Raw genomic sequence first — 22646 nt, 5'->3', positions numbered from 1 at the left:
GGTGGCACCTGCAGGACGGTGCAAGCCCAGCTCCTGCCCTGCTGCGAGGGCATCACCTGCTCCAGGGACACCCTCAGCCATGACATTGCAAAGCTTGCACTGAGTCTGCTGCGAGGCCAACAGGCTGCATAAAACACAAAATAACTAAAAAGAGCGGTGAGAAACAAGGGCTCACTGATCACAGCCATGTCACAGTACTGCTGGTCGCTCTCTCTAAAAAGCAGTAACAAGATTCAGGCTGTTTGAAGCTTTGCAGAACGTTGTCACCTGAACACCCAGACGCTTTTCCAACCACGCCCATTTCCTTTAGCCGGGAGGAGAGGCAGAGCTGCGTTCCCACACCACGGGGCCCGAGGAACACGAGAGCAGCCCCAGCAGCCCCAGCAGCCGGGCTCACACACCTCTGTCACCGTGTAGGCCTCCTCTGCCGTGCACTCGGCCTTCACCGTGGGGTTGCTCAGTGCAAAGATGATGGGTCGCTCGTTGATGGAAGCCATGGCTTTCAGCACCTCCTGGGTGAAGAGACGCCCTGCCCCAGCCACTCCTGGGCGAGAGGGGAACACACAAAACCACAATCAAGGCTGGCTGCCCCCGGCAGGGACAGCAACCCCACCCCGAGCTCACGGCAGCCCTGCAGCCTCCCCCAGGGCAAAGCTCCTCTGGCACTGCTCCACTCACACCTGCCACAGCAACGTCTGCTGAGTGTGCTCCAGGAGCCTACTTCACTCTGCTTTTGGGTACTGATGAGTAGAAGGAACACGGTCCTGGACAAGTGGGAATTCCAGGTGCTCTGTGGATGATTCATCCCTGCTGGGTGCTAGCTGTGCAGTGCACACCTGACACCGGGGCTCCTGACCAAACACAAACACACAGCTAGGATGTGTTTGTACAGTGGCTGCAAGCTCCAGGGTACCCTGCCAAAAATCCCTCTCCTTTTCCAAATAAACCACGTGCCAAGGAAACTGCAGTCACTCCAGGAAATACCTGTGATCCTGTCTGCTCTCTGCAGATAGCACAGCTGTAAATAAGTACCTACAGCTGTCAGTGACCTCGGAGGTGCTGCTGAGCTGCAGCAGGGAGCTGCTGCTTCCAGCCGTGCTGCTGGCAGAGCCTGACCACAGCGGGACAGAAGGTCACAAAACACCCAAACAACTCGAGTTGGGGTGTAGAAAACACGTTTTCTAACTGTATAAAACACGGTGGTTGTGGCTGCTCTCTGTCACTAAGGGCACACGGCTCAGAAGGAGCACAGTGTGTTTTCAAGTAGAAAACTGACCTCCCATTTCCATCTTATTTACACCAGCAGACAGCTGTCACCAAGCTTCCCAGAGCCCTGACAGCAAATTAAAGGCAGTAAAAAGACAAATTGTAGCAAAATAAGCTCACTACTCACCGATGATAGCTGAAGGCTGAAGTACATTCACTGCCTCTACAAATGTCTTTGGTATCTGCTCTGGAGCCGGGTGTGTGAATGGCTCTTGGTGGGCATCCACCTTCTGCTCTCGGCCCTGCAGCAACACAGTGGTTCCTCCTGTGAGGGGAGGGGAGGCAGTGCTCACCTGTGCTGGCATCCCGGGTGTGCTGCAGCCCTACCTGGACCAGCAAGCCATGCTTGTCAAACATCCACACTCTCCTGGAGGCCTCCTCCTGGGAAACACCGCCTTCCACCATGGCCATGACAATGAGGTTGGCAATTCCCAGGGCGGCCTGCCGGATGAAAGGACTCGGCTTTGGGACAGGTCACAGCAGAGGTCTGCCATCAAACCCCCCAGAACCCCTCAGAGAGCCTGCTCTGGGACAGCAGTGACACAGGGCAGCTCTGCCAGGCGCTGTGCCAGCTCAGCAGCCACGCCGGGGCAGCCCGGCCCTGCAGGGACACAAGTGCTCGGCCCTCCTGCCACCCAACCAGCCCGTGCTGTGTGCCCTGTGCTGCCAGCCTGCCCTCCTGCCCGAGGCAGGGCTGGCAGAGGGCAGCAGGAGGCCGTGCTGGCCCTGTCCCCTCCCTGCCAGGAGGAATGAGGCACAGCAGGGCTCAATTACTGCCACCAGGGCCATTCCCAGACGGAGAACTTCTCGGATAATTAAGTCATTTTGTCAGCACCATAGGAGCAATTGTGCTGATGCACCAGAAGCACAGGGCTGCTCCTGGCACTGCAGCACCAGCCTGCTGCAAACTGAATCACCTTGCTGAGAAAAACTCCCTGTGCTTCCCTCCGGTGCTACAAAAATCAACGAGGTGGTCTCACTACACCATGATTTTATGGTGAGTTTCCCTTCAAACACACACAAGTCCCTGGTGCTTTTCTCAAAGCCTTGCAGGGAAATGAAGAATGTGAGTCCCTGCAAATGTTAAACACCTTTCACACAGCCCTGTTTAAGCAGAGTCCTTTCTGCTAATGCATTTCAGCTGGCCTTATATGAAAAGCTCTGCAGTGGAGCTCAGATCATATCTCCACAAGGAGAAAATACACAAAGGCAAATCTCCACAATGAGAAAATACCCATGTAAAATATCTCTTGCTGCTCTGGGCCCTTAGGAGGACTCACCTCTCCTGCTCCAAGGAACAGCACTTTCTGCTCTGTGAGTGGTTTCCCAGTGGCTTTCTGGGCTGCCAGCAGTCCTGCCAAGGCCACCGAGGCTGTCCCTGCGAGAGCAGAGAAATCTGAGGGCAGCTGAACACGTCCCCAGGGCAGGGAATGGCTTTGGGAAGAGCTCCTGCACAGATACTCAGGAACACAAACCAAGGTGTACCTTGGATGTCGTCGTTGAAGGTACAGTACTTCTCCCTGTACTTCCTCAGGAACCGGAACGCATTGTGGTTGCCAAAGTCTTCAAACTGGATGAGCGTGTTCTGGCCATACCTACGGAGATGCAATCCCTGTCAGAACCAAGGACACCCCTCTGGGTGCCCTGGGCGACACGTGCCCCTGGCAGGAGGCCAAAGACACTTGGGATTTCCATCTGAACCCATGCAGCAAATCACCAACCTTGTGTGAAGAGTCACAAGGCACAGAAGTTTTACTAATAATGAATTAATCACAGGGTGAAAAGTGGAATTTTGGGGATTTTACTATAGGGGTCTAGGAGGCATGATGGAGGGACATGGGCGTTGTCCTTCTTCCTTCTTCTTCCCAGCCTCCATCTTCTGGGTGATGCTGGCACTTTTGGATTGGTTTAGATAGAAGCAGAGAGTCTAACAGAGGTGATAGGTATTGGAAAATTATGATAAATAAACTATATGTAATTCATAGTATAAAATGTGGGCACCAGCCCGGGGACAGGCAGTGTGCCCTTGACAGACCTGATGGACAGAGCTCTGTGGGTCCAAAAAAGAATGTTTTAGATATGAGACAATAAATAACCTTGTGAACCAGAGCTGAAGAACTCCGATTCTTTCTTTCTATAGGCATGGGAAAAAGGGACTCGGGGTCATCCTGACTGCAGGGAATTCGAGATACCCCCATGAGAGGCAGAGGAGAGCAGCAGAAGCACCTCAGCCCTTCTATCTGTGGCAGCAGGCTGTGCTCAGCAGAGCCCAGCAGCCCTGCCTCTGTTCTGTGCCTCGCTGCAGATAACGACAGGCAGCGCGCTCTGGGTCACTCCAGGGACAGACACACGGCCTGCCCCAGCTCCTGGGGCTTTCCTCACGCCTGGGACAGCACTGCTGTGTGCCAGCAGAGCCCCACCTGTCAGTGATGGCTTCCATGAACTCATCGATCAGGTCATCGTAGACCTGCGAGCGATCCCGCTTCTGGTACAGCCCCATGTAGAAGGGATCCTTCAGGAGTGTCTGCAGGAGAACACACAGAGGGAGCAGCAGGGTGAGTCCCTCCCCAGGGCACAGGGGCTCATTTCACACCAGAGAACACACAGAGGGAGCAGCAGGGTGAGTCCCTCCCCAGGGCACAGGGGCTCATTTCACACCAGAGGTGCTGCAGTCGTACAGCCCTGGCCCACACCAGTGCTCTGTAATTGCAGCTGGCACTCGGGGCTGGAGGTGGCTGCTTTTAAACAGAACTCATCAATACTGTGAACAATAAGCTGCTTTAATGAATCTAATTCCCATTTCCAGCTTCTTAAAAGCCAGGTCAAAACTGACTGCCTATTTTGCAGCGTTCCAGCATTCCAATTACTTCCAGATGCAGCCTTTCATGGACAAATCAAGGGGCACTTTTAAATCCCTGTACAGTGAATTCCAAACCTTTTACCCTTTGCATAAAATATTCGGGTTTATCTTAAATAACAGTGCTCAAAAAAAAAGAAAAACTCTCTTACAGTATGGAGTGTTTTTTAAAAAAAAACATTTTTACAGGGGTAACTCACTGTGTTATCAGTCCCCACGTCGATGCACACAGGCAGGCATTTATCTGGGTGTATCCCTGCACAGGCTGTGTACAAACACAGCTTTCCCACTGGAATTCCCATCCCATACACCCCCAGGTCTCCAAGACCCAATATTCTTTCTCCATCAGTGACGACAACAGCCTGATGAAAAAAAACAAACAAAAAAAAACCAGGTCAAATCATACACGATCACCGAAATTTATAAAGATTAGATCAATAGCAGCTGTGTTTTTTTCCCAGGCAAAAACTGAGGTATGTTTGCACAGTCAGACAAAGAACAGATCATGAGGAATATTTTCCTCAACCCATAAACCTGACATTTGGGATGCAACACTGATCTTCAAGATGTGCATTACCTTAATGGGCTGCATTCTGCCATCAGCACCAAAGAGCCAAGAATGCACTACTCAATATTTATGTTTCCATCAAATTCTAGTAAATCTTAAAAGACTCAGCTGAGATGCAATAACAACTAGAAACTAAATGACACTGTGACAGTACCTTAACGTCGTTCTCTGGCCAGTTGTTCACAATTGACCTTATGTGGCCTCTGTCTGAGATGGAAATAAATAATCCCCTGGAAGAAAAAAAAAAAAACAATTAAAAAAAAACCACTAACCAGAAATATTTTGTGGGCACAAAAAAAAACCCACTAACCAGAAATATTTTGTGGACGACAATTAGAAATTTCACCTTGCTTTTGTAAAACTAAATGCCAAACAGGACAACTTAAAATTCAAAGTTTTACAGCCACTGATATGAATTGCTCAAAGGACAAAATCTGATCCTGCTTGGGGCAGGGACCTGAGGAATCACCTGAATCACCCCTCTTGTGCAGGGTGACAGTGATGGCCTGAGGAACCCCCTGAGCCAGCCCAGCTCTGCCCAGTGACAGTGATGGCCTGAGGAACCCTCTGAGCCAGCCCTGCTGTGCAAGGTGAGGTTGATTAGGCAGAAATCCCTTTCTAACGGAGTAATCCCTAGGTGGTTAGTCCATAAATCCCTTTCAATCTACACTCCCTTGCAGAGGCCCTGTCCTGACAGAGATCCTCAGAGCCACAGTAGGGACTCTGGTAGCTGGGGAAATCCCCTCTGGAATTACAGAGCTGTTGGCATCTAGGAAGAGCTGGGAATGGGTCTGAAGCCCTGCACCTGGAGTATTTACATGACCCATCTACACATCTGCTTCCAAATGTTTTGTTTCTCACTATAAACCGTGTCCTGATACATATTTTAACAAACCTTTACTGCCCTTACGTGGCACAAGCCTCCTGTAGCTGCACCCGGGTGAAGATGACACAAACCACTTCCAAACTCAGGCAAGAGGGCAGGGAAAAGGGCAGTAACAGCAGCAGCAAGGCGTGTTTGTGCCCTTACTTTGGTCTCCTGAAGATGTGTCCGTACTGGGAGCAGGCCAGGCCCACGGTTGGAGTGTACACAATGGGCATTAACCGCTCAATATCGTCCTGCAGCACCCTGTAGAACAGCTTCTCGTTTCTCTCCTGGATCCCCATGATGTAGATATACCTGTAAGCAACCAGCACAAGGAAAACACCATTGCTGTCTGCTGCTGCTCCCTCAGGAGAGCCCCCTCCCCTGAAGCCAGGCTGGGAGCACCAAAGGCAAGCTGGGGAAGAGAGCAGCGTGAGAAGGTGAGATGGAAATGCTGCACGGGACAGGCCCTGTGTGCTGACAAGGTAATCGTGGCAAATGGGACTAAATCTGATCCAGGGATTCACTGCAGGGTGCAGCAGGGACTCCCGGCACCCTTGCAAACAGAATTTCCCACCCAGAAAATGTGTGTGGTGAATCCCAGCACCAACACACACGTGCAGCAAGCCGAGCCCCACCAGAAGGGTGCCTGAACTGAATCTGAATTTCTGCAAATTTACCCACCAGTTTACTGTGTACCAACCCACACCCAGGGCTGCTGACCCAAGGACACAAAGATAATGAATTAGCAATCTGCCTTGGGCTACAGCAACTGGGCACTCGGCCAGTACAGGTGACACGACTGTTGTGGACCAGCAAGTGTGGATTTAAGAGCCACCTTTCAGTTCTGATGAGAACAAAAGAGCTTTGGTGGGCCCAGCGAGCCCCAAGCCATTCCAGTTCTCCTCCTGCCTGCAGGAAACTGTGTGTTTTCACGGGCAGAGATACACAAAGATTATGTGAAAACATAACGAGATGCTAAATCATGGCATCTCAAAAATAAAACACAGCAAAATCCTTTGCAGTTCACCAAACCAGTGGGTTAAGCAATAAAAGATATTAAAAAATACACATGATGAGATTTAAAATTCTGCTCTCGTAGTAGAGTAGAATTTTAAATTCCTTTTTAGCAGTAACTACTGTATATGCTAAACACTGGTTTTGGTATCTCAGCCGCTCAGTTTACCTTCATTATCACACATTTTTACAGGCTGAAAGCCACCTGCTGTGCTCTAACAACCTGCCACTCCATCTTACAGATCACAGAAATACGTGTGACAGGTTACAGGCAGGTTTGCAGCTCCGTTACTGATTTTCACACACTCTCTTTTGCTGTTTTATGAACATGGAATATTAAAAAAAAAAAAAGAGAAAAAAAAGCAGCTTCCCACCCTCATCTGACCACAGGATGAAAGCAGATTTCTGTGCAAAGTGAAAACAACACCCAAGAACTGAAAACTAGAAACTGCACAGCATTTTCACATTCCCATCCCATTTCCAGCCCCAGCATTCCCATTCACTCCCAGCACTCCCGTTCACTCGCAGCACAGGACGCGGCCGGAGCAGCGCTTACTTCTCCAAGGGGTCAGTCATTTTTGCCAAATTCTTGTGGAAGCGTAAGGCTTGGATGTCCTGTGTCTCTATTTTGGGAGGCAGGAGTCCCTGCAGCCCCAGCATCTGTCGCTCGTGTAAGGTGAAGGCCATGCCCTGCAAACGAGAGGGGAGCAGCAATTATCAGCTCTTGCCCCAGAACTCCCTCTTCCAGGAACTCTTCCACTGCGCCCTTTTCTCCAGGCAGGGTCGGGGTGTGTTTGCCTCCCCTGGGGCTCTCCTCACCTTCTGGGGGTGTTCCTGTGGAGCACAGCTTCCCCAGACCTTGCCAGGTTTAATTTTCCCCGGTGGGGCTGGAGGGCAGCAAAGAGGTGCTGCTGCAAACGGGTTAAAAGTGAAACAGCAGCTGCTTTTTCAATTGTTCCACTGTCACCCAGGCTGGCCCCTACAGCCACAGGCAGCAACACTCAGATTTTTATCTGAATTGCTCCATTTGCTGCTTCCTTCGGCAATACAGCCTGATGCCCAAGTTACTGAATTGCCCTAATGCTTCTCTTAAGATCACAGTCCAACCCAAATACTTCGTTTTCACTTAGGGATGGATCTAATCCATCTGTCTGCTACCAAAAAGCCTCATTGGTAGCAAATCAGAAGAGTTCAACTGCAAAAACTTCTCACTCTTCTCCATTTGGGAGATGGAGAGTGGACAGAGTTTAAATTTATTGTTATTTGAATACTAATTTGAACCGTTTCTCAACCTTCAGATTCTTACTGCCAAGCTAAAAAAAAAAAAGGCAGCTTTCTAAGGTTTGCCTTATGCCTTGTAATTACACTCCAAGTTCCTCCTGCCACCAGAAAGGTCAGAGAATCAGATGATCCTTGTGGAAGGGACCCACAAAGATCATCCGTGTTCAACTCCTCAACTGGCAAGAAATAAAAATCAGTACTTTTCCACGTGACAGTAAAGGCATCAGTTCAGATTAGAACACAAATATTTTCACCTCTGTTTATATGAGAACAGACTCTTCACAGGTATTTGTAGAACTCACACCCATTAACAAAAAATTTCTAAAAAGAATCCAGTTGTAGTGTAATTCATCCTAGCTGAATGGTTTCTAAACAATACTCCTTAGAGAAAAAAATCCCATTGTTAAAATAATTACTATTTTTACATTATTTTCCTCTCTCCTATTTGGGTCATATTTCATACAGGTTGTTTTGACTACACTGACTAAAGCAATCCACTTGCTTTTCTGTACTGATTCTACACTATGCTCTATGGTAATAAAATACCTGAAGAGCTAGAAAGCAAGAAAAAACCAACAACTCAACCCCAAAAATCTCACTGTTTTGCATTCTTGCAGAAAACTCAAAGTATTTAACCCTAAAATGAATCTGTTTTTCTCTGTATTTATCTTCATGTCTGCCAACCTTTCATGTAATAGACTTGACACTAAATATTGATTTCAGTTTAACCTTTTACTCCTAGGACAGTAGAGTTTTCTACAAGTAGTCAGGAGTCATTTGCAAACCACTGTTTTCTTTCCCAGTCTAACTGCTATTCTACAGTATTCTTCCAATATAAATACAAATAAATTTCAGATGACAGTCCATTCTTCAGATTTTTAACCTTGCTGCTGTTTTTTTGGGAGCTGATTTCTAATTTTTATTTATCTTCATGTCTGCCAACCTTTCATGTAATAGACTTGACACTAAATATTGATTTCAGTTTAACCTTTTACTCCTAGGACAGTAGAGTTTTCTACAAGTAGTCAGGAGTCATTTGCAAACCACTGTTTTCTTTCCCAGTCTAACTGCTATTTTACAGTATTCTTTCAATATAAATACAAATAAATTTCAGATGACAGTCCATTCTTCAGATTTTTAACCTGCTGCTGGTTTTTTCGGGGTTGATTTCTATTTTTTTTTTTTTTTGTGGGGTGCAACAGTCACTTCAGCCACTTCAGTGGTATTTTCTTTCCAAACACTGATCTGAACAATCCAACATTTCCACAAAGACCACAGCCATGTAAACAGAGAGGAGCTGATAGCAGAGAAGAGCCCAGGGAAACACGCTCTGGGTGCCGCAGAGGCTTTTCCTGTGTTGCAAAGGATTAGTTCCACTTCTGCACACTTCGCAAGAAACGCCAATTCTCTGCGAGCAGAAATGCATGCTCCGCACAAGCTCCTCTCAGCTGCCTTCCCATTTCCTCAGCAGCCGCGGCTTGCTGCCACCAGCAGTTTAATACATTTAAACAGAGTTAAATCCTTCCGAAAGCAGCCCTCTCCCACACAGACTGCCTGCAGCTCGGGCCCCAAGGCCGAGCACAGCTGGCAAACACTTGCAGCATGTTGGCTGTTACTCCAGACACCACAGGAGCAAAAGCAGTGCCAAAATATTTACAGTGCTCAGAGGAAGGAGAAGAGGAGGGAAGAAGAAGTTTAGTCTCTGGTCAGCAGGGCCAGTGGAGTTCAAGCCTGGGGAAGGCCACACTGGCTATGCTGACATTTTACTGTAACCAGAGAGAAACACCTCACTACCAAAACCTACATCCCCCCCTCCAGAAAGCCTCCAGTCCTGTAAAAGCCACAACTACCATATTTCTGATCTCCACTATTAGCATGACACCGGAATGTGGCTTTTCCCAACCTCCCTGCAGAGTGGAACCTGTGTCCTTAAAACCTGGGCCCCCAATAATGCCCATGACCCCTGAGCTTAGCTCCAAGCAGAACAGAAACCCATCTTTATTCTGTTTATTCACACTCTTTCCTGTCTGTAGGGAACCTGGGTGTTGAATGTCTCTGGAGTTACAATAACATCAAACAGGATGAATTTTTAAGTGACACTAAGTACTTTCAGCTGTTGATTTACATGATAATTATATCGTATTCAGAGAGGCTTTAATTTCTGCCTAGGCCTGAATCAGGAATCAGAATGACATCAGCCTTCACACACTCAGTCCTTGTTCCAACTGGAGCAGAAGTTTGGGCCAGAGCAGTGAGATAAAACCCCTGAGTCCTTCTAACACTTGCAGTATCTTTGTCCATGACCATGAGCTTGTTTTGGTTGTGGATTTGGGATTGCCCACGCAGCATCTCCCAGGATGGAGCTGCAGTATCACACACCCAGCACTCTTCCAGTGACCCATGACCACAGCCAGCCCCAGGAGATCAGGGGGCACAGCCAGCTCTGGGAGATCAGGGGGCACAGCCAGCCCCGGGAGATCAGGGGGCACAGCCAGCTCTGGGAGATCAGGGGGCACAGCCAGCTCTGGGAGATCAGGGGGCACAGCCAGCCCCGGGAGATCAGGGGGCACTCACCCGGCCCATGCAGCCAGCATCAATTGCCCAAAGGCAGGGAAGATCCCCCACCTAAAGCCCAAACTCCCCCTGGCTTTCCCTGGGATTAAGTGCTTAAGCACTCCTACAGTCTGGGTCTGAGCAGCAGGGTCACTGTGTGCAGGCTGGGTTTCCTTCCCCCAGGTGCTGTGTGCTCACTTTCACTGCCATCAGCCTCCTTAATCCTCTTCTCAGCTCACAACAAGCAGGGGTCGTCTCCAGGCCAGCACAGACAAAGCAGGAGGGAGCCCAGCACGTCTCAAAGCCCACAGATTAATTAATTAACACTCCACGGACAAATTCACTGCCACAAAACCAACCTTCTGCTGGGAGGGGGAATGAAAAACGCTACGGGAGTGAAATGCTGATGCTATTTTAGTTAAGACAAGCTCACACTGAAGCACCATGAACTTCAACCCACAAACTGGCACCGGGACTTCGCAGCAACTGGGCTCCACCACACAAAGCCCGTGCTGCTATAAATACCAGCACACACAAATTCTAGCTGCGTGCCTCGCATGGAGCAGCCTGGACGCTGCGAGCAGGATTTTTATAGCACCACTGAGTAAGGAATTCTGAGAGGTTTCCAAGCAGAGAAGTAGTAGTGGTGGTAAGTCTTCCCCGCCTGCAGTCTTGCAGCCACATATATGACAGTGTATCTTAACCAATCATAAATGCTCTCATACACAGCAAAAACACCATCCAGGGCTCCTGACAAAGATGCACATACAGTTTATATCCAAACATGCCACTGTTTGGAAAATTAGGTACTCATGAGATTTAAAAAATGTAACTTGTAACTCCTAGTAATTGTTAGAACAGATTCAGCAGGGAGCACAGCCTTTGAAGCAGCATCATAAACATCTTGAAAACAAAGTAGACTTTATGTTGGATTGTGGGCTGCTTCTCTTGACTTTGCTCCCTTGGGCTAAACACAAAGTTCACTATTGCACAAGATGCCTCCACTGCAAATTAATAAAGTTCATTCATAAGAATCAAAGGTGTCTTTGCTATCTCCACCAGAGAATAAAAGTTTATGAGAACAGAAAACCTCTCCAGATTTTTTTCCTCCTTCAGTTTTGAACTGGACTCTCTCCCTTTGTTCTCCCAGAGCAGCAGTCTGTGCCCTGGTGGGTGTGGCAGACACAGCAGGGCAGTGCGCTGACACAGCCCACATCCCCATGGCATCCCCAAGCCGTTTTGCACTCCCTCTCTCTGCAGGCAGAGGTGCCACCAGCCCCTGGCCCCTCTGCCAGACGAACACTCCACTCTGGCTGATGACCCACGCTGACTGGAAGCACTCCCCTGCACAAGAGGGGAAAAGCAGGAGCAGAAAGGCTCCACTGCTGCCAAGGAGGTGGCCCAGGCTCTGCCGGGTATATTTCCCATGGACACCACGGCACAGCTGCACACTGCAAGTCATGGGAACCCTGAACGCCCCGGGGGCATCTCTTTAAACTGCTGCTTTTCCATCAGATGTGGCTGCTCCTGCTCTCCTGAGGGGCAACTGCAAGTCATGGGAACCCTGAACGCCCCGGGGGCATCTCTTTAAACTGCTGTGGCTGCTCCTGCTCTCCTGAGGGGCGTTAATCCCACAGGGGCAGTGCCCTTCCTCCATCCCCAGCCCAGAGGTGCTGAGCAGAACACCTGGCCCAAGGTAACGAGGTTTGATAGCCTCCCACCACCTTTGGCACCTGGTTACAGATTAAACAGCTCCATGTAACTCCTTCTGAAAGCACGCAGCTCTCAGGGAAGCTGATAAAACCTGCAGGTGCAGGGCCATGCCAACCCCATCCAAGGATCCCTGCAAACCATCTGGGCAGGGCACAGACCTGTGCAGGGACCTCTGGGCTGGGGGTGTGCACAGTTTCTGTCATTCTCCTGCCCTCTCGGGTCTCTCCTGAGTGATCACAAACTGACAGCAACGTTTGAGCACTGCACCTCTCAGCAGCGATCACCATGTGCATTCCCTCCCCACATCCTGTTTACCCTGGCTTCCCCAGGAAGGCACAGGGGCACTGTGTATTCCACGCCTTGGCTGCTCTGAGATAACCTAAGCTGGCTAAGTCTGAATCTAAAATGATTAAAGCAAATGAAATGTGTCAAAACCAGCATGGTGAGAAAGGGCAGTGGAACAGAGCATCTGCTTTTACATCTTCAAGCTCATACATCTCTTCTTTACACTCTCTTGTGCTATCCTTTTTATTTTGTCAAAATAGCTTCGACTTTGGTTGGGCTTTTTCTGTTTATTTTCTATTCTGAATTGTAAATGTACTGTTAGGATATTTCCCACAAATCAGTGAGGTCATGTACAAGTTTGCTAAGAAAATAATCTCTTTATGCAAAGGTAGATTTATCACAGTTTTTGGAAGTATTCTGGAAGCCATGCGTGAAAATAAATTGGGCTTTAAAGCTGTGAATGAACACATGAAACTGTGAGGAAAATATAACATTTGAGAAGATGACCACCTGTATGAAAGATCTGTTAAAATTCCTCAGGATCAGTCTGGGATTATTAACCTGCCACCAGTGAATGTTTCTTTAACATTTATCACATTTTGTGTATTTCCATGCACATATCTATTGCCATTTCCAGGCAGACACATGCACACAAATATGTGCATTTATAAATCCTGAAGATACCTGCCGAAGCCAAGATTTTGAGAGGCACTGTCAGTGCAGGAGGAGTTTTTGGACATCAGGAGGGATTTCCCCATGGAAAGGGAGGTCAGGAATTGCAGCTGCCCAGGGAGGAGTTGGAGTGCCCATCCCTGGAGGTGTCCAGGGAGGGCCTGGACGTGGCACTGAGAGCTCCGGGCTGGGTGACAAGGTGGGGATCGGGTGACAGGTTGGACTCGATGGCTGGGAGGGCTTTTCCAGCCTCAGGGATTCTGTGATAACCTAATAGTCCTGGGGAACAGAGTTATGGAAAACGGAGTAATGGAACCCACAGTACAAAACACCATCACAGCCTTCTTCAAAGAACACCAAAATAACCAACTAAAATAACCAACTGAGGTACAGCAAGTGTCGCCAACTATTCAGTCACAAATTTTCTGCAAGCCACAGAAAACAAACACACAGATAACATTACAGGTCATGTATTTCCAGTGGAGACAAGAACACTCTGATGGCACTCCACGTGGCAGGACAGACATCACCAGGCAGGGATCCTGTGCATCACCTGCTCTGTGCTGGAAGAACAAACCCTGCCCCATCTGAAGCACTGCAGCGTATCAGTAACGATTTAATTGCCAGCACTAAACCAGGGAGATTGTCCTTAGAGCGTGCTAAGCAAGCTGAAAATGCTGCCTGGGCACAGCAGGGACCTCCAGCAGGACAGAAGGTCCTGGAGCCAAGTGCCTGCAGGGGCAGCCCTGCAGGGAGCAGGGGTCACCCAGCGAGATTGTCCTTAGAGCGTGCTAAGCAAGCTGAAAATGCTGCCTGGGCACAGCAGGGACCTCCAGCAGGACAGAAGGTCCTGGAGATAACTGTCTGCAGGGGTCACACAGTACGGGGGGCTCTGACAGAGCAGCATGCCACAGCAGCTGCAGCAGGCGCTGCACTGCTGGCTGCAGCAGGCTCTGCACTGCTGGCTGCAGCACTGAGCTGGCCCAGAGAGCTCACTGCCTCCTCCTGCCCAGGAACACCCCAAATCTGCCCTGCAAACACCACAGCCCAAACCAGCTGGTGCAGCCGTGCTGTCCGCCTGCAACCAGGGGACATTTTTGTTTGTGACATTTGTACAACCCTGGGCAAGAAAATAAAAACAACTGGAAGAGAAAAACCTACTCCAGTGGCAAAGAGCAACAGATTAGTTTGCACAAGGGTGAGGGCTGGTTCCTGCCCCTGATGCTGTCCTTCTGCAGCTCTTGTTATAGGAACGTGTCCCTTAGGGCAGACCAAATGTTCTGCAGAGTCGATAGGGGATGTAAAAATTAAATGTAATCAAGTAAAACATGATAACCTCAACAAGCTGACAGCAAGGAATAACACCCTTTATCTGTTTCTGTACGTAGATAATATATATATATCTATCCACACGTGAGGCACAAGGGGTAAAGTACTCAGTGTGTTTAATAAATCATTTATATCTTTGCTGAATATCCAAAATGCGTTTCCATACAGATACTGCATCCAGCAGTATCACTCAGTGAGCTTTCTGATCCACTCCAACAGGCGTCAGCAGGAAGGACAGGCTGATACAGCAGAGACAAACTAATGCAGAGTGGGGTTCCCTCCCACCAGTGTAACTTCGTGGAGGCATAAAAAAATTTTAAAAATCAATTGCCATTAACCAGAAGCTCCCTACTGCCTTCTGCTCCTCAAGAAAAACAACTGCATTGTGCTCAGTCCAGCTGAGGATCCCAGGGTTAAAAAAACTGGAAGGATATCACCACTAGAAAAACAGTGAAACGACCTATTGTTCTTGTTTCAGAATACTGTTGCATAATCAGCATTTAGAAAAGCTTACAGGGGTTGAAGTAATTTCCATGGCACCTCAAAGTCTTCAGAGCTCAGAAAGTCTCGAGACAATCTGATCCTGACAAATCACACCAATCTACCCTTTTCTCCTTCCCTGACACAGCAATCTCCACTTCAGTTTGCAGTCAGCCAGTCTCAACCTTCCACAGTTCTCTCTCCCTCCCTTTGGGCAGCTGGGATTCGGGCAGGATGGAGGCATCCTGCACTCCACTGCCCAGGGCAGAAAGGGAAGGGTGAAATAACCCAGCCCCACAGCTTAGAAATGCCCTGCCAGACAGGCAGATGTGCCTCCTTTCTTGACCACTTCAGACGTCTTGGTTCAGCCACCAAAAGCCCTCATCTGATTTCTTACCAGTTTTAATTTTCGTATTAATGGCTGCAAGATTCCTGAAGGCCACTACAGCTCCAGTGGGGGAAAAAAAAAAAGAGGTTGAGGATGGGCTTGTGGAAACAAGAACAGTTCAGTGAAGGGAACAAAAAGCTTCTTTCTTATAAGTCTGCCTCAAAGCATGAAATTAACATGATATCTGTACCTCCCAATTAGCTCCCACCAAGGTTTATTTTTAGATGCTCTTTCAGACTCTGCAGAGGGATGTTTCCTGGGCGATGTGGCTCAGCCCCAAGTCTCAGTGTCCCAGGAAAGGGCCAGAGCTAGGATAGAGAGGCTAACACTTCCTGTGGTTACAGAATCACAGAATAAGAAGGTTGGAAGTGACCTCTAAGATCACAGAGTCTAACCCATGTCCTAACACCTCAACTCAGAATCTAGACTATAACACCAAGTGCCATGTCCAGCCTTTTTTTAAACATATCCAGAGATGGTGATTCCACCACCTCCCTGGGAAGAGCATCCCAGTACTTTATTATCCTTTCAGCGAAAAATGTTTTCCCAATATCCAGCCTATACATTCCCTGATGTAGCTGAGACTGTGTCCTCTGGTTCTGTCAGTGCTGCCCAGTGTTTCTGTCAGTCCCTATGGCTGGGGAATTCAGAGTTAACTTTGGCAGACTCTGGGTCAGACCCTGTCCCTGTGGCTCTGCCAGTTCCTAAAGCTGGTGAATTCAGAGTTAACTCTGGCAGACCCTGAGGTCAGACCCTGTCCCTGTGGCTCTCTCAGAGCCTGTCCCTGTGGCTCTGTCGGTTCCTAAGGCTGGTGAATTCAGAGTTAACTCTGGCAGACTCTGGGGTCAGACCCTGTCCCTGTGGCTCTGTCAGACTCTGTCCCTGTGGCTCTGTCAGCTCCCATGGCTGGTGAATCCAGAGTTAACTCTGGCAGACTCTGAGGTCAGCCCCTGTCCCTGCTCAAGCTCTCCCAGCTCAGCAGGGCTCAGCAGTGCCAGCATCCCCTCGTGTGCCCAGGGCAGCACCGTGCGGAGCAGCCCTCGCTCTGCGGGTCAGGAACTGCTCCCTGCCTCACCACCCCGTTCTGGCTGTCCATGGGACGCGGGGCACGGGCCTCTCCTTGGAGGCAGACAGACAGCTGGACAGGCCTCACACCCACCTTGTTGGTGCGCGGGTTCAGCATGAGTGGCTTGCCCTTCTCCTTGGTGTGCAGGCCGCGCCGCGCCGCCGCGCCGGGCGCCCAGGCGGCGCGCAGTCGGGACAGCATCCTCGCTCCTCCGCAGCACCTGCGAGGCAAAGGCAGCGCTCAGCAGAGCCCCCGGACACCGCCGGGGCTCCCCGCTGCCGCAGGGAAGCCCTGCCAGCGTCAGACCCCTGCTAACAGCGTGAAGCACCAGCCCAAATCCGCCCTGCGGCAGCCAGGAGGGAAAGGCAGGAAGGGCTTGGAATGCTGAGGGCACGGAGCAGGGAAGGCAGGGATCCTCCTGGCAGGCAGGGGGGAAAGGCAGGAAGGGCTTGGAATGCTGAGGGCACGGAGCAGGGAAGGCAGGGATCCTCCCAGCAGCCAGGGGGGAAAGGCAGGAAGGGCTTGGAATGCTGAGGGCACGGAGCAGGGAAGGCAGGGATCCTCCCGGCAGAGCAGAAATGCCAGCAGTGGTTTCAGCGGTGACCCGTGGCACCGGCACTGGTGCAAATGCCAGCCAGGACGGGACAGCCTGGGCAGCTGCACCACAAAATCTGCACTGGGATCCTCGGGAGCTCTCCAGTGAAACCTCCTGGCCTGGGCAGCACGGGGGAGAAACTGTCTGTCAGCATATTGAAACTCTGCTGCAACAAAATGTTGAATTAAAATGGCAAAAAACTCCACTGAACTGGGGATTCCAGGCTCAGGTTTTTACAATTCCAAACTTTAAAAAGTTTTATTTTCAGAGAGAATATATATTTTAAAGTAAAGGATGTTTCCCCAAAAGAATTAAAAATTGTTTGCATAACCCAAGTTCTTATCCTGACAGGTGTTAGCAACTCTTGAACTCATTTTAATCCATTATTGATTACAAGCTCTTCGGTGAAGAAATTACCATTTACTACGTGCTTGTATAAGGCAGGACCAGCAGGGAATGTGCATGAATTCACCTCCCAAAGATTATTTCACTGGGAGTGAGAGACAACAGAAAGCAGGGCAGGACCATGGTCAGAGTGGTGACAGAGGGAGGGGACAGCAGGGGACCAGGAGAGGGCACCTGCCACCCCCAGCCCAGCTACACTCACAGCCCAGACAGGCAAGGACAGTAAAGCAGGGCATGAGATATTTGTAAGGAATGAAATGATGCATGGCTTGCATTTTTAATTTCTTCCAGATGGGAGGCAAAATTGAATTAAGGAACAAAACTTCATTATCTTAAACATCGCCTGAATACTTTAGAAGACCTGCTCTAATCAAATTTGCACATAATCAGCTTTTAAGATGGTAGACTGGTTTTACAAGTTACAGTCTGAGGATCTTCTTGAAAATCTTTCCAAGCATTAAAAAACTATGCAAACATTTAACATTTTTCATTATCAGTTATGCCCGAGTTTCTCTTCTACCCACTAGGAAGGGTCGAGGGAAGCTGCTCTGCATCCAGAAGCATCCCTTCCCCTCAACCTTCACTTGTGTGTTTAGGCCTGTGGATGACAAAAATTCCACTCAAACCCCCTGTGTTGATTTGTTTTGGGGTAAAGACCATAAATTTGTGGCGTGGAGTGGGACAGGAGGCACGGGAGGAAGCCTTGCCATCAGCACAAACAAATGTTGCCCTTCACGTGCTTGTTCCTCCCCAAACCTGCTCGTGGTGGAGTGAGCTGCCAGGGAAATCAGGATCAGACCAGGGAAATTAATTCTGTCCTGCAAAACACATTAATTCCGTGCTGTTTTTGGATCATCCAATTCAGCTCTAACTGGTTTTAGCTCTGGCTGCTCACTTGCCATCACCCCACGGCTGCAGGTCCATCTCCTGGGCAGGGGAGCCCAAAAACGATCTGTGACTCCAGTGCCACAGCAAACCCCACCCCAGAGCCCCACCAGCCTGGTGCCACCGTGGCGTCACCCTGTCACCAGCAAAGGCCTCAGACAAGGAATTACAAAGTAGAACAAGCACCACACCCTGCCGAACTCTAATTAAATTTAAATTACTTTGGTGCAATTAATGAGCATTTAAGAACCAAACAAGATTGTGGCCTAGATTCACCTGAACTTGATCAATTAACTCTAATCAACGAGGCAGAGGGGAAAAGGCTTTTCAGAGGTGACACAAATCTTGCTTTCTTCCCTGATGTGTGAGAGAGGAGACTTGGTCCTCTCCGAGGTGTCACACCAGCACCTAAAATTATTCTCTTGATGGAGTTATCTCAGATTCATAAAAGGGGAGAATCAAGTTTCATTTTCCACTGAGCCCTCTGTTTAGATCCCAGAGATATGATCCCAGTTAATTTATACCCACCACAAAACCTGACTGGTCACTCAGCCCTGAGCTCGCCCTCCCCTGCTCTTCTCATTGTTCCCTGCTTGTTTCCTCTCCATCCTGCACACCTCCTCCAACTCCTTTGTCACAGACTTTTGAAAAGAGGTTCAGCAAGGGCTTGCCTGCAAAACCGACCTCAACACGACCTAATCTGACCTCACAAGCAGGAAATCCTCCCCCGTGCCTGCCAGCAGCTCTGCCTGCCTGGCCGTGGCCCTGCGACCCTCCCCAGCTCTGCTGGCCACCAGCCTGTCCCCTGGACCTGTGGGGAAGGACAAAGGGACACGAAGCCTCACGCTCTGTGGCTCACGTCTGCTGGGGAGCCACAAGAACAGGGCTGGGGAGAGGTCCCCAGAGGTCCCTAAGCCACCACCTGGTTTCAAGGAGATGGAACGTGCTGCTGTCTGGGGAGGCTCTCACATGGCTGTGATGGGTTTGTAAAGAGAGGCCAGGCTTGAGAGGGTGGGAGTTAGACCATAAAGAGCAGGAGAGATCATTTTGGCAGTAGAGACTGACAGAGAATGCCAGAGTGGTTTGGGTGGGAAGAGACCTCAAAGCCCATCCAGTGCCACTCATGCCATGGGCAGGGACACCTTCCACTGTCCCAGGCTGCTCCCAGCCCTGTCCAGCCTGGCCTTGGGCACTGCCAGGGATCCAGGGGCAGCCACAGCTGCTCTGGGCACCCTGGGCCAGGGCCTGCCCACCCTCCCAGCCACCAATTCCTGCCCAACATCCCAAAATGTGTGCCTGCCCTGTGGCAGTGCAGCCATGGCCTGTGTGCTGTGCCTGCAGGCCTTGTCCCCAGTGCCTGGGCAGCTCTCCTGGAGCCCCTGCAGGCCCTGGCAGGGGCTCTCAGGTGTCCCTGCAGCCTTCTCTTGTGCAGGGGAGCAGCCCCAGCTGTGCCAGGCTGGCTCCAGAGCAGAGGGGCTCCAGCCCTGGCAGCATCTCCGTGGGGAAGGGAAACAGCAGCACCTGCCACGATGTGAAAACACGCAGAGGACTGAGGCTGTGCAATGTCCTGCGAGGAGGAGGAATTAGGAGGAAAGCAGCAGAACTGAATGAGGAATAAATTCCTGCCCAAACCTGTGTCAGCATAACCAGGATCTCTGCTCCCACTCTGTCAGTGCCTGACAATGGTGAGAACTACACCAGAGTGTGGAGCACCTCCAGACCGAGTCCAGCACAGCTGGGAATTTTTGAGTTGCTGTGTCACAAATTAAGGGGATTAAATCCATCAGCACACCAGAGGACAGCTCCCTGCTGTGCCTTATCAGGAGTCATCTGCCCAGGTCAAACTAATTACCAATATGCACAAGCGCCCTTATCTGGGAGCAAATGTTCTGCTGCTCCAATTATGGATTTGTTAAATGGCAAAACCTACTTTTAAGGGAAAGGTTCACCACGCTCTTAAAAGGCAGAATTAGGTTGTTCAGAGAGTCGGGAAGCTCAGAGCCAATTAAAGCAAGGCCAGCTTCAATTAGTGCCCAGGCTGCCTGACCCGTGGGTGTCCCCTCAGTGCCAGGAGTGCCTGTCCCTGCACAGCAGCTCGGGGAGGATGACTCTGCAGCCTGCCCTCAGTCTGAAGGGTGGGGAAACACAAATGCATTCCCAGCGCTCCTGAAACCCTGTGTCAGTGATTCGTTCCAGCCTTTCTTTCCTGTACAGAAACTGGCTTGTGTCGAGGAGTTATTTTGTATTGATATTGACAAGCTGAAATCATCAATTCAAGGCCACGGAGGCCCCACAGAATTTCCAATTTTTAAGGCCTCAACCCTTTCTAATCCAACAGTCTCCTCTGCCTCCACAGCCTGCCCCACCTCAGGGCTGGAGTGGATGCACCACACTCTCTTTTTTTTTTTTTACAGTAATAAACAGCCCAGCCTGGCCCACCCAAGCATGACACAAACCAGGCACACACTAGCTGGCTTCATCACCTCAGTAACGATAAAGCAGTCCAAAATTATTGCATTAGGCCAGCACGGGCTGTAAGTGTGCCTCCCCACGAGACTTCCCCCTAAAGAAAGCAGCTCTCCCTGCACCACCGCCCTTCAGCAGGACAAGGAGCCACTTTAGCTCCAGAACAGGAGCATCCCAGGAGGGAGCAGAGGGATGAGGAGAAGGCACGTGGTTCTGCACAGCAGCTCGGCTCCTCTGGCTCCCTGAGCTGACCAGGAGCTGCTGCTGAGGAAAGCCAGCAGGAAACACTGGCAAAACTACTTCAGGTCCCCTCCAGCAAAGTCCTGGGCCACCACTTTAAAGGACGTTTCTAAGGCACCTTGAGATCTGCAGATTAAAGGAACAGTCATGGGCAGAAATTACTAATGAAGTGTTTGGCAGAGGCAGGCGGGTTGTTTTGGAAGCAGATCTTTAGCATACTGGGATTACTTTTCTTCCCTTTTATTCTGAGGCAGCCTGCTCGACAGGAAGAAAAGTTAGGTGTGGAGCACCCAGGCAGAGTGAGCAAGCTCACCACCTCAGGCTGGAAACAGTCACTAAACAGAGCACACTCAGGCGACCTCGGGGGAGAATGATTCAGAACACTTCCTAAACAGAGTATTTCTCAATTCCTGTAATTTACAGTGCTATCAGACTTCTTGCAGCACGAGCAGAAAATGTAGCTGAATTGTTTGGTGTTGGGGTCTTGGTGGGTAGCAGCTCTTACCAGACAACATCAGAGAGCTGCATTTTTATACATTTACTGACCTAAATATTCTGATTGTTAAGCACCAGAAAGTCCATTAGTTTTACTGTGGAAACTGCAGCAGCAGTACTTTTGGCTAACTCTAACACGATGTATTGACATGCTTGATTTATTTTAATTTGTGTAACTAGGAGGGCCACTGGCGGTAAAGGTAAGGACAAAGAGCTCATCCTAAAAGCCCTCAGGAGTACTCCAGGAATAGCAGAAAGGTACTCAAGCTCTGCAGAACTGGCACGCCCCTGTGCTGGAGCTGCTCAACTCCGAAACTCAGATTTTGTTTTTGGATACAAGTTGAGGGGCAGACAAGGATGCTGCCAACAACTGCTGGAGGTACAGGAGTTCTTCCTGGGAAAGCAGCTGAGCACAGAGAAGCCGAGCTGCTGGCAGCTCAGCGCAGGTGAAGTGCACGCCTGCCAGCCTCTCACAAACCTCGGCGTGTGCTGGCCAGGGCTTGAAAAACAAATACCCAAGAACCTGAGAGCCTAGCCGTGCACCACGAGCCAGCAGGGCTGCTCCAGCTGCAGGGAGGGTGCTGGCACCACTCGTAAAGGTGAGCATTCAATTAGCACTCACTCACCACGCACTTTGGCAGCTTCTGCCTCAGTTTGCAGAGCAAAAAGCTCCGAATCCTGCCTGCACTCAAGCTGCTGACTCACAAGCCACCGCGCAGGGTTATCAGAACTTCCCTCCTGCGACTGTAACACACAGTTTCTTCTAAAACGCAGGCTCAGGTTAAATTTCTACAGATGTTATAGCTTCTAATAAGGCATTAGACACCGCTGGCTGCACACACACGGGCCACCTGCAGAGCTGCACATTCTGCCCAGCTCTTCCATCTGCCCACATGTAAATCACAGGCACCCAGAGCACCTCCCTTTGCTGCTCACTACTTTTTGGAATTACCAACACAACGACACCAAACAATCCACATTTGGCCGTTTTGATCTTGCTGGGCTGCAGGTCCGTCCCTTTTCACCAGCCCTTTATCAGTGTGCTGTAAGTTCGGTTTTTCTCCTGTCAATTACGAGATTCTTGCCACCACACGGCACCCCGGGCTGCTCCGACACCAGCCCTTAGTCGGTATATTTTAGAGGAGCGTGGGGCCGGCCAGGGCCGAAGGAGCAGCCAGGAGGCCGAACCCGGCAGCAGCTCCGAGGGGCCGGGCGGCGCT

The 22646-nt window shown here is 50.0% G+C and overlaps 1 protein-coding gene across 1 annotated transcript in view; it reads right to left on the bottom strand.

The window, feature by feature from the left end:
* The window catches only part of ME2 (malic enzyme 2), a 33208-nt gene that overhangs the window by 9980 nt on the left and 582 nt on the right, over positions 1-22646 (bottom strand). Inside the window, exons 2-12 of the mRNA XM_039733325.1 lie at positions 16434-16560; positions 7130-7263; positions 5722-5871; positions 4846-4921; positions 4324-4485; positions 3687-3790; positions 2752-2861; positions 2547-2644; positions 1594-1707; positions 1394-1508; positions 402-544 (exon numbers count right to left, since the gene is read on the bottom strand). Of these exons, the coding sequence (XP_039589259.1) occupies positions 402-544; positions 1394-1508; positions 1594-1707; positions 2547-2644; positions 2752-2861; positions 3687-3790; positions 4324-4485; positions 4846-4921; positions 5722-5871; positions 7130-7263; positions 16434-16541 (1314 nt within the window). The 5' untranslated portion in view covers positions 16542-16560. The remainder of the gene's footprint in view (positions 1-401; positions 545-1393; positions 1509-1593; positions 1708-2546; positions 2645-2751; positions 2862-3686; positions 3791-4323; positions 4486-4845; positions 4922-5721; positions 5872-7129; positions 7264-16433; positions 16561-22646) is intronic.

This window comes from Passer montanus, unplaced genomic scaffold, assembly GCF_014805655.1.
Source record: "Passer montanus isolate IOZ18808 unplaced genomic scaffold, ASM1480565v1 scaffold86, whole genome shotgun sequence".
NCBI lineage: Eukaryota > Metazoa > Chordata > Aves > Passeriformes > Passeridae > Passer > Passer montanus.
The sequence above is the reverse complement of the archived record's forward strand: the minus strand, read 5'-3'. Positions and strand labels throughout refer to the sequence as shown.